At 36.6% G+C, this 12,500-nt stretch overlaps 1 protein-coding gene across 1 annotated transcript in view; it reads right to left on the bottom strand.

Moving 5' to 3' along the window:
- The window catches only part of LOC138059464 (protein flightless-1 homolog), a 48,914-nt gene that overhangs the window by 6,988 nt on the left and 29,426 nt on the right, over window positions 1–12,500 (bottom strand). Inside the window, exons 36-49 of the mRNA XM_068905083.1 lie at window positions 11,717–11,801; window positions 11,223–11,310; window positions 10,379–10,492; window positions 8,644–8,758; window positions 7,963–8,010; window positions 7,814–7,870; window positions 7,451–7,547; window positions 7,135–7,271; window positions 5,710–5,753; window positions 5,059–5,119; window positions 4,481–4,537; window positions 1,114–1,209; window positions 205–242; window positions 1–41 (exon numbers count right to left, since the gene is read on the bottom strand). The exon at window positions 1–41 is cut by the window's left edge and continues 25 nt beyond it. Coding sequence (XP_068761184.1) covers window positions 1–41; window positions 205–242; window positions 1,114–1,209; window positions 4,481–4,537; window positions 5,059–5,119; window positions 5,710–5,753; window positions 7,135–7,271; window positions 7,451–7,547; window positions 7,814–7,870; window positions 7,963–8,010; window positions 8,644–8,758; window positions 10,379–10,492; window positions 11,223–11,310; window positions 11,717–11,801 — 1,078 coding nt within the window. The remainder of the gene's footprint in view (window positions 42–204; window positions 243–1,113; window positions 1,210–4,480; window positions 4,538–5,058; window positions 5,120–5,709; window positions 5,754–7,134; window positions 7,272–7,450; window positions 7,548–7,813; window positions 7,871–7,962; window positions 8,011–8,643; window positions 8,759–10,378; window positions 10,493–11,222; window positions 11,311–11,716; window positions 11,802–12,500) is intronic.

The following is a 12,500-nucleotide window of genomic DNA, read 5'->3' as shown; positions in this document are numbered from 1 at the left end:
CATCCTCAGAATAATTTTCAAATGGTACTTTTAAGATATAACTGAAATTCAAAAACAATGAGTTGTGTTTACATTGATGCTACCAACAAACAATCAATGACTTTTTGTTAAAAATCTACACTAAGTTGAGTAATTAAATTCCCTTTAATTGCCAAAAAAGCTATAACTTCTGAGTAGAATTTGAAATAATATTGCAATGCTTACCAGAATTCAGAGTTCAAGTGCCTTGCACTAGGCTCAATCTATAAAAAAAAAACGAAATAATTGTAAATAAATAAAATAAAATGCAATACTAAGAAGTTTGGAGGCACGTAACTTGAATAAAAGCATTGTTATTACTACTATTAAGCTTTCATATTTTCATGATTGAATACAAAGTAATTACAAACTTGTACATTCAAATGGAAATTTCAAACAGAAACACTAGAAAGTTACACTAAATATCTATTATATCTCATTTGACAGTTGGGAGGTCCAAATGTTTTTCAAGATCAAAGTCACAGTTTTTCACTAGATATGGACCGACCCTACACTAACTTATTTATTTGTTTCCAGTATTAGGCACGGTAAGGAATCCTTGAACCTGATTGGTTCTTTGATTCTTGAAAACACTGTACATGTAGATTTTACTGCATTTTCACCCGATATTATTCTGCTTTAATACACTGAACCATTTCACATGATTCCAATAATTGGTCAAACTGGTTGGATGGTTTATCGTAGTCTGAAGCGTTCTTATTAAGTTGCCAAGACAACCACATGAGTGAGACTAAAACATACAGGTAAAGTCACTTTTATTTTTCGTCGGTCGGTAGTCCTGTAAGCTTAAGGCTGGTACATGTATCAGTGGAAGCCGAGGGTGTGTCCTTTTATTCCCCACCCTCTGTCAGTGCTCTGTTTTACGGGTATTTAGAGCTACAGCTACACAGACATTGAGGTTATCAAGGACTGAACTGGGGACCTCTTACTCCGAAAGCTGTGCACTCTACAACTCAGCTACACCTGCTCCTAAGCAGCAAATACTATAAAGCTACAATACCTCTTAAAACAGAGCACTAGCTGCCTGGAAGAACTACCGGTACAACAGCTGGCAAAAGCCACCTAGCCACATACCTCAATTACTCTTTTTGCCAATATACCTCCACTTGATCTGATATGGTATAATTTAGCTTTGCTTTTCTCTCCTTTATCTGATTCCTTTCTCTTCCCCTGTTAAAAAATCTCCATTAACTACCATTAAGGCAAACTAGGAAAAAATATGTATCGTATTAAAAGAAATTTCTTTAAGCATAAATGGTAAAATTACTCGAACCGTATCATCTGTCTCTTTAGGTCGTGATAAAAGCTGCTGCTGGTCAAAAACCTGTGAGTCAATGAAACTTTTGATGGTGGCTTTTACAACTGTATCACCACCTAAAGGGACAGATGACAAGGTTCGAGTAATTTTACCATTTAAAGATGAAATCTCAGCAGATATTGTCCCTTAAACTCTGTAACTCTTCTAAGAGCCAAATTACTTGCTGCTCAGTTGTAATTCTAGGGAATGTTTGCTAACAAATTAGCTTCCTAAATTTTTCGATGAAACATTTATTATTGCGTTTTGTAATTTTTAGATCTTTGTCACTGAAAAGCCCTTTTTAGGGAGTGCCAATAAAGTTTGTATTGCATTGCATTGCATTGCATTGTATTGTATTGTAAGAAACAACTTAAGGATCTGAGCCTAAAAGTACACACCACCATCCAGCCTGTGTTTGTTAGCCAGAAAATTGACTGAATGTTTTCACAGTTTTATACGTATTGTAGTGCGAAATAATATAACGCCAAAATGTAAAATTAATGATTTCCATGCAGGAGAAGCATATCTGAATGAAATTTGGCAATCTGAGTGTATGTTGTAGTACAATTTGTTCCTTTGGTACAATTTTTTCTGAACTGGTACAGAATATATTGAACTGGTACAAAATATATTGAACTGGTACAATTTTAATTGTACTGGTTTATTTTTATCAACTGTCTAAAAGAGGGATTTTCCTTTTTTGGGGTGTAGTTAAAAAACAGGGGTGTGGTTTTTAGGGGGTCTAAAAAAGAACACGTTCTTTCTTTCTTTTTTTCCTACTTTCCTACCTCTCCCTCATCTTCCCCATCACCTCTATCCAACCCCCCTATCTTTCACAGTTCTATCCCCCCTTATTTTACAGGTGGCCCCCCTCCTTGCATACCCTTATGCCCACTCCCTCTATGACAGATTTTACACAGTATACTCAATACTTTCTTTTTTACTCACCCGAACTTGAACTTGAACTCTGGATCTCTTGTCCACTCTCTTATCCACTTGACCACACAAGCAGATCATGCAAACTTGCCATGATAATTTTTAATTAAATATTTTAATATTCATCCCAGGCCACTCTCTGTCCAAATATTTTATTATTCATCCCAGGCCACTCTTGGTCCAAACTTCAATTTATTCACATTTAGACTTCGCAAGTTTCGTTGGAAGAAAACAGCTTGACAATGCAGTGTGTATCACACAAAATATTTTATCAAAGATTAGATGACTTTAAACAAAAGCAGAAGCGAAATACATCACAACTAACCATGTTTATCGAAGATCAATTTTACAATGAAGCAATGAAATACTTGAAAATTCAAAGTGAAAAATCGAGAATAGTGATTCGAGAGAAACGGAAGGCAAACTATCTCAGTCACAACTAAAGACATTGCAAAGAAAGAAATGGACATACCCCCAAGGAAAACTGGGCTAATCTTCAGAGTACCCCGTCACTTATTTGCCTTTCATTGAATAAGAATAGGCTCTATTGTATTAATAAGTCTCGTTCTTCAAAAGATGCCGCATTGGGGAAACAATAGTGGTTAGCTGTGGCGGGGTATAATTCTGTAGTTGCTCGAAAACTGCAAACACCTGACAGAAAAACTGTTATTCCAAAAAGTAAACTCTACGACCGTCTTAGTCTTAGCACACCAAAGAACAGCACATAGAGGACGTCAAATCACAAGTAAATGGGAGAATGACAACTATTCAGAAGTAAGAGTTCGACTACTAAAGTTGTTCGTAAGTTTATGTCCATTGCACAAACAGCAGAAGACTATCACCAGCAAACAAGAAAGCAAGCACAAAAACAACCGAAATTTAAGATTTCGGACATGGTGGCAATAAAAAAAACAAAGTAGACAAGATCAACCCTTTTCACCCCAATATGCTCTTGGGTCAAATCATCGAAATTGAAGAGAGTGGATATGTAAGAATTGTGACAGAGTATGGCAAAGTTAACACTCTGATCACACCCTTGCGATTCTATCCTTGTATTGCCACTAATGTGAAACTAGATTTCTCTACCAAAACATCTTTTACAGCAGCATGCAGCAAGCTGCTGGTTGGTGCTAAGTTTCCCCTGTACTACTCATTGAGATATCTTGATATGGAAAAACAAAACAAATTGCTACAAGACAAACAGCAGCATACTAATTTTTATTAATTTAATGTCAAATAGCAAAATTAAATAGTAAGATTTCTGCACTTTATTTCTTGTTTTATTGAAACAGTGACATAATTCATGAATGTATTGCTGTTATAGTCTGCAAACTGAATTGTACACACAACGTGATAAAACTAATCCAAACCAACAGCAGAACTGGTACACTGATGGTAACTTGATGATAAGCCAAAAAGCAATCCTTAGCCCTTGTCACCACATACACTAAATGAACAGGCTTTAAAATATATTCTTAATGTTTATGTTGTGTACATCATGACTGTAAATAAAAGCTAACCATTCTGGAACAAGTGTTTAGGCTTAAATTGTGTAAATTAGTGCTTAAAACCACTCATGTTATTCTTGGTCAAACTAGACTGTTAAGTATTTCCAACAAGTCTTTCTATTTCTGTCCTGCTCTGAATGCTCAGCAAACCTTATTTCAGTAGTAACCTCTTGAACTAAGTAAATGAATGGCAAACAGCTGTTACATCAATGAAGTGTGTTCTTTGTGTTCAACAAACATTAAACTATTTTCACTGTTTTTGCACCAGTACAATTAAAATTGTACCAGTTCAAACTATTTTGTACCAGTTCAATAAATTCTGTACCAGTTCAAAAACAAATTGTACCAAAGTGCAAATTGAACTACAACATAAACAGTATTGACAAGGACTGTTGTCTGACTAATATTTCAACAACGCTTGACTCCAAAAAAGAATTGTGACAAAACATTGGTCAACTGTAATCAAACATCAATTCAATTATAAATTATCAGTACACTATTAACTCCAAAATGTTATATCACCACACAGATTTACTCTTCTGAATGTTCTGTGTGCATTCAATTTTGTACAGTCACATGAGGGATTTATTTGCGTACATTGTTCACATATTTTTGAAAGGTGTTCCTATGGATTCTGCCTCCCTCTGGTATATTTATTAAGATCAGACAAACACTCAAATAGTTTTGATGCTTATATCACCTTGTGAATGATGAACTTTCCTTTAAAATGAGCCAGAAATCTTGGTGCTTCTTGTTGCTGAAACAAAAACAAGAAATCTACTTAGGCTGAACCTAAACAAAAGTCTGAGTAAAACTGAGGGGCCAGTGTCTACATATACTTAAATACAATTGTAATTCCCAAACCAAAAATATAACGATAATATTAAAGATGCTACTAATCCAAGATTATACACTTATAGCCTCAAAATACAAACTGAGTTCTGAGTCCTTTGCAACATTCAACAATATTCACAAAAAAACTAAGACCTACAATCAGTGGCAAAAGTCTTGGGACACTCACCATCTGAATTTGGTTTTCTTACTGAGTTTGAAAAATTGCCCCCTCTCCCCCAGAACAATGTTGCCAATAGTGAACATACATTTCCTTGTCTATTTCAACATTGATTGGGGGGAGGGGGGGACTTGAATTTTAAAGCTTTCAGTGGAATTTTAACAGTTATGCTTAGTTTCTGACGTCTGAGAGGTTTTAGGCCCAATCTGACACTAGCGTCCCAACTACATTTGCCACTGATTGTACATGTACACTGCATAGTCTACCTGATTGGTCTTCAAAACCTCAAGTTTTTCTCCAAACAGCATTTCAAACTTCTTTTGAAGACTGTAGAAGAAAAAAATAACAAAATACTGTTTGGCCTTCAAAATACATGTACCACCTTGTCTACCATGAACCAAGCAGACAATCTTCCAGTACCCTTACTAGGCAAAGCATGCCAAAACAGTAGTGAAATCCAATGTGCAGATTTTAATAAATGTTACAAAATTTTTGTTTTCTCTTCCAGTCAAATTCAGCATCACTTTTGTGCACTGGCAATAAATGTCAAATATGTGTCAGACCTCTTACTCTCTTAACTGCACTCCTAAAGTAAACATCAATAATAAATACAGGGTCTGGAAGGAAAGGAAAGGGGGGGGGGGAGGGGTCTGAATCCTGAATCATGGGTTCATTTTCCCTCCATTCATGAATCAAGTAACTTTTTTTGGGAGATTCATGTATCATGTAGTTGGATAGAGAATTGATCAAGTCTATATATATTCTTTGTGATGACTTTACTTCTACAATGAATACAGCATGTTTTATCAAAAAGAGCATGCAGCTCAAAATGTTTATTGCTGGACTTTCTTGTCTGTGATGTTAAGTACAATAAATTTGTCTTCAATTTAGTACAAAAAGAAAATGTGGCAGCATGCCTGAATGTAAACGTCAGCCACCCCATCTGGTTTGCATCTCTTCCCTACAAAATCAAAGTGATAAATACTACTGATGCGAAAGTAAGAGTTCAAAATTGCATGATTGTGTCAACTAGGTACATGAATTGCGTAGTTACTAAAACATGGAACCACCCAAGACCAACCAAAACCACCCAAAACCAACGTGACAGTCAGGCAACATCACACAGACGGTCATGTACCCAATATCACACAAACCGGTCGTATTAAGGTATATTGTGGATGGTTTTGGGTCGTTTTGGCTGGTTCCATGTTTTAGTATTAACTACGACATGAACTGCTCGTATCACATCCTTGAATTATTGTGATTCATAATTTTCTACCATTAATTCTGCCTTAAGTTTGTTTTACAATACAATGTAATTAACAGAATTTTTCATTGATAGGTTTTAAGTTACTTTCCAATGAGACTAGCCTGCAAGAGCATCCGGTTTTTCGGCTCTAGTTTCAAGAGCCGAAAAAAGGGGATGCTCTCGCAGGCTACATTGAGACTTTTTAACAATACAAACTACTCAATGAAATAAATGTTCATTTGAAGTGTGGGTTAAAGACAAAAGATACCTCTAAGTGATCGTCGCACTTCACTGGATTATTTAAGCAATTGTCTCTTAAGTATAGACACCCAAAAAATTCAGGTGGCTCCTATGGGGTTTAAACCCATGACCCCTGCTATGTCAGTGCAATGGGTTTGAATCCCATTGGAGTCACCTGAATTTTTCTAGTTTCAAACAGAAACAATAAAATTGCTTCAATTTTCCAGTTAGTGTGAGGATTACTTCTACCTTTTGTTTTCCCAAGCACTATTACTTCCTAGCAGTTACCATGACTTCTACTAATACTAACTGTTGTAATACCACAAATCTACTAAAAGAAATATGCCATATCATATCATATATCATACATCTTTATTTACCCTCGGATTTTTTAGAGTAGCTTAGTGTAGCTAATAACTCCGAGCATTTACCCTCCCAACCATGATACACCACAGAAGACAGACCACAACACCGGGAACTACATGCCATCCCACTGCTAAACAGCTGGCAGATAAATCTCTCTTATTAACTGACTTTGAGGGACATAATCTGGCTCACAAACCGCTGTCTTTTTCTTGTTCATTTTAGGGCCTGAGTGCTTCCCACTACGGCCATCAAATAAAAGGAAAAACAGGGAGGCTTAACTTAAAGTACAGTCCTACAAAATGGGGTTACTAAGATCTATTTTGTATACTTCTTGATCCTTAAATTAACCAATAAAAACAAAAGTTTAAATTAAGTGGGCAATACTGTGACTATGGCCAGCTAAATTGAACAATAACAGCTTATGTACTACCTGAAAGGTATAGTAAATTAAGCCACCATTGGAATCACACATTTGAAATGCACAAACCTGCCAGAAGTAAACAACACACTGGAAGTCTTCCTCTTGTTCTATTAGTTCCTCTTCTTCATCCTCTCCCTCTGGCTGCTCAACAGGTACCCAGTAACGGCAAAGGAACACATAACAGTCTCCAGTATAGAAATGACCTGAACAAATTGCGAATGAATTGGCTCCCTTAACTCTTAACCCTTTCACTCCCAAGAGTGACACTTTAATTGACTTATAGATTTTACTCTGTCTAAAGCCAGATGATTTTATGAGATAAGATTACATTGATAAGTATCTTCATTTGAATAATAGCAATGTTGAGAACAATCAACCAAACCTATCTCTTCTTCAGGAAGTCTAACAAATTTCCTTCCTTCCAAAACAAAGCATTCCATTCCATCAAGATCTTCATTCCACTCCTCCACAAATTGTTCCTGCATCAAAAACAAGTCAACATTCTGTCAGAAGAACAAAGTTTTAAATTCAATTTTCCTGCACATGAGAAATATGTTAGTTTTTTCAAATCTTTGATGCATTTATTTTATTCCAATCTTTGTCTTTCGTTTTTCATCATTTAAACAAGTGAAAACAAGCAACATCATTGTATTGATAAGAAGCAACAAATTGAAAGCAATAGCAAATAAATGTTGCAAACATTAGGGAAAATTTTCTTTTGTGGTATTCAACCTGTTCCAAGTACCTGTTCGATGTTAGGGATGGGTTGCTGTCTTGTTGTGAACAGAGCCGACAAATCCACCTGGGAAAGGAATTTGTCAGTTCATTCTATAAGCAGCAGGTTTATGATATTGACATAAGCACTGTATCATGATATGGCATGGCCAATTTTACCTTTGCAACTTTCTGGAGTTTGGCCTGAGCTTCCTTTGTTGTTATATTCTGCATCAAGAAGAAAATGCAACTTACATAAAAACCACTCAGAGCGTCAGGAGATCATCTTTGACGGGTCAATCAGTAGTGTCTATTTTACTGTGCAAATAAACCTGATGACTCATACAAAAAACGAAATTTTAACATTAAGAGAGCTTAGCGGTCCAGATTTTTTATAATGCATGTGCTCAACAGTCTAACTTACAGTCACTGACCAATGACCAAATAACACCATGGTCAAAATTTAATGTTCAAATGCAAACTCTCACTGTTTGTTGCCACTTTGTTACAAGTTAAAAACTTTGTTGCGTGAGTGTTATTAAGTGTTGAGCAGTTGCTTTTAGCTTTCCTCTGCCCTTAACACCCTCTATTTTTCTTTCCATAGGCTTAATCAATGTGATGGGTGTCTGGCTGGCTAAAAGCTGCTTTACAGTGATTTACTATCTATACAGGCACACTGTTACTTATGAGCAACTGGAAACAGAGGAAGCCCACCTTCAATTTAAGCAAGGCAGTAGATTAATACATACCAAAAATACTTAATTTACCCGAGAAGGGCAACAGCTTGGTGCGTGCCATTGTCAAGAAGCAGTGATCAGTGTAAGTTTGCATTAATCAAAACATTAAAATTTTGGTACTTACAGTGCTGCCCAGCTGTTTTGAAGCCTTTGCAACAAAGTCAGCACTAAGAGTGTAGTCTACAGCAAGCACATCATCCCACCCAACAAATCGTGCTTTGAACATCTGAGACTCGGCCCTGTAAGGACAGGCATTTCAGGTGATTACAAAATCAGGTTGGTCGATCTTTAGGGCATATTATAATAATAATGTTAGCCCAAATCTCCACATATGGAAATAAGCACTAGACATCCAAATAATAGATAAATTATTGTTAACAATGGTTTGTGCTCTATGTGTGGGCTAGCATGAATTATTAGCCGATCTTTAGACACAGGGTATGTTTCCTTAAATTTGGCTTCCAGGGTTGCTTTTGGCAGTTTATAAAGACAAGTTTGACTAGTTTATAAAGATCAAGTAACAAAATAGATCAAAGCAAGATGATTTACAAAATATGAAAATAATATGACACTATAGGCAGCCCAAGTTCGCATCACTACAGACAGCCGTTGAAAATTTAAACGTGTTATAAGACTTTGTATGGGAAATAAAATACCGTCGATTATGAAGCCTAAAAAATGCTCAACTTAACGTTCATTCAATAAAATGAATAAAAATGACTCACCTCTGGTGTATTCTTGTGCCTTTTGGAGTTTATTTTACAGTTTCAGGAAGTCCGTGTTTTCAATGTTCGAAGACGAAGTCAAGGCTGCACACTAAGATTTCGACCCTTGTCAGCTCAGAGGCGGTTTGCAACTTGAAAAGCCATCCCAGCCAAGATTTTTTCACGCAAAGCTAAAGCCACATCAATTTCTAACCTAAGTGAATGTTTCATCGTCAAAAATCCCCATGCACTTGGCTGGAAATGAGCATTTTCTGCTTCGATTTCACAATAGCTGATGAATTTAACAGCTGCTGATAACCGCACAGGACATGGAGCTTGGGTCCGAGGTCAAATTATGTTCGAGAAGCCGCTGTGGGGATGGGATAAGTGTTGTACATGAAATGACTATACCTCATTGGGTGGAACATAATTTGACCTCGGACCCAAGCTCCGTGTCGTGTGCGGTTATCAGCAGCTGTTAAATTCATCAGCTATCATGGAATCGAAGCAGAAAATGCTCATTTCCAGCCAAGTGCATGGGGATTTTTGACAACGATACATCCACGGAGGTTCGCAAATGATGTGGCTTTAGCTTTGCGTGCAAAAAATCTTGGCTGGGATGGATTTTCAAGTCGCAAACCGCTTCTGAGCTGACAACGGTCAAAATCTTAGTGTGCAGCCTTGACTTAGTCTTAAAACATTGAAAACACGGACTTCCCGAAACTGTAAAAGAATACACCAGAGGTGAGTCATTTTTATTCATTTTATTGAATGAACGTTAAATTGAGCATTTTTTAGGCTTCATAATCAACTGTATTTTATTTCCCATACAAAGTCTTATAACACATTTAAATTCTCAACGGCTGTCTGAAGTGACGCAAGCTTGGGCTGCGTATGATGACACTAACCATCATTACGCATTCTTATGTATGTTCAAGCACTAAAAAACTGTTTTGCATACATGTACATAGAAAGTTTCGCTTAGCGTCACACTTTACAATGACTTTGCCCAAAAACTACTAAAAGAACCTTATATCAAGATCCTGACCACTTTCTCAGAGGAACCACTGATGATGTAATACAAATAAATTATTATAAAATCTGGAAAAAAACACAAATCATCATGAACACTTCAAATCTATAAATTTTTCCTACCCCTGAAGGTTCCGTAATTGTATTGTGAATGAAGGCCGGTCAATCATGGAATACAACTCCTGTGAAAGTTTCATTGCTGCAGCACGGACCAAACGGGCTGATTTGCGACCAATCCTGTTAGATAAAAATAACAAACTTTACCTCTTCAAAGTCCCTACCCAACCGGTCATGACAAAACACAGACTGCAGACTGTGCAGACCGTGCAGACCAGGGGTAAAATATGTGTTACCCACACTATTATTGAGAGCTAACCGTAAACAGGCTAACCTAAATATTATTTAGGCCTAATTAGGCTTACCGAATGTTATTTAGGCCTAGTTCAGGCTAACTGAATTTTCATTTTACAGACGGTCTGCACAGTCTGCAGTCTGTGTTTTTCAATGTCCCCTACCCAACAAAGACAAAGTACATCATTTTTTGATGACACTGTTGATAATAGGAAGCACGATACACTCTGTTCAGAGACAACTGTACTTAAGTTATTTTGTCAGATTCTGGTGAAACCTCACATACTGTGACAGTGAACTACATACCTGAAGTTAATTGTCAAACACAGGGATAAAAGAAAACAGAAAAATTATTTTGGCATCTTTTTGCCCTTAATCGTGTCTAGTTGATTTAATGAAGCCTTGAGTTGTTTATTACAGAATTTAAGCATAATTTATGGCTTAGAATTTAAAAAAATTCTCTCACCAGTCATTAATATTATTATTCTTACTGCTGCCACAGAAGCTGTTAGAACAAAATCCCTGGTTATTTACTGTATGGTGTAGTCATTTGAAAGTGCTTCTTTTGTCATGTGAATTTGCAACTACACATGCTAGTATTAAAGGGAGTATTTACCACACAAATATTTCTGATTGGCAGTCCAGGATGTAAACATTCTTAGCATCAAGCATTTTCAATGTCAATTTCCCATCAGGAATATCCACTGAAAGGAAAAAATATAACAGTGCATGCACAGTAAATGATGGACATTTCGTTTGGAATATTGGAACCTTCATTAGCAATAAATGGCATCCAGGTGTAGAGGAGATGCTTTTAAGTGATGTGAGAATGTCACTTGGGATTAGCTAGGAACTTATCTATGACATGCAAGGGATCGCTAATGCCAGTGGGTTTGCGAATAGAATGCCACGCTTCTAAAAATAATCTTTGTGACCACTAGGAACAACGGTCAACAATCCTCATGTCAGTTAGGTCAATTTCATGATTGTTCTTGATTGAATTTTGAGCCAATAGAGAGTTCTTATAACCCATGACTTTCATGCAAAAGCTCATGTGGTATTTCACCGGTGTTTAGATTTATAAATATAGAACAATCTTAAACAATGTACCTTGAGGTAGCTCCAGGTAACCAAGCCCTAAAGCAACTTGATACAGAATAGGAGTAGGAGGCAGTTCTTGATAGTCTGGTTTTTCCTAAATATGAAAAAAAAAAAAACAAAGATGTGCATTTCCCAATGGAAATTTTATAGACTATTAATTTTGTCTTTGATAAAAGAAAGATCAATCCTAAAGAGAATACATTTCTGAGATTGGTAACAGGACAACAAGTGGAAATCCTTTCTTTCACACACTACGCGTGTCCTCTGTTAAATGTAGTGTTTTAATTTACTGGTTTTCTGTCTGTATGTTTGTGACATTGTTATTCATGTAAAGTGAGAGTTTTTTTAGAAAAAAAATTGGTTCATCCAGAGCGACTTACAACTGTACATAACATCTTTCTTTTTGTTCAATAATTGGTAATTGTGAAGAAGAGCTCCCCAAAAATCCTATCGGCCGACAGTTGACCGACAGCTTACCGACAGTCTACCGACAGCTAACCAACAGGTTACCGATCGGTTAAGAAAAAAGAAAAATTGTGGTAAAAACGAGCAGTTAACGTGACATTCCGTAATGGTGATGTATGACTCGACAGACTTCACCTACTTACCGATCAAGGTATCGTTATGAACTGCCTTTAGCTCTTTTCGCGTAGTTTAGAAGCAATAGACAAGTAAATGCTTACGATCATTTTAGTTTGTCCCGCCGACAGGTTACCGACACGTTACCGACAGGTTGCCAACAGGTCACCGACTGTCGGCCAACACTTTGGCCTCAAACATAACACAAACTGTC

Source organism: Montipora capricornis, chromosome 8, assembly GCF_036669925.1.
Source record: "Montipora capricornis isolate CH-2021 chromosome 8, ASM3666992v2, whole genome shotgun sequence".
Lineage (NCBI taxonomy): Eukaryota > Metazoa > Cnidaria > Anthozoa > Scleractinia > Acroporidae > Montipora > Montipora capricornis.
This window is presented reverse-complemented; position numbering and strand designations above follow the sequence as displayed.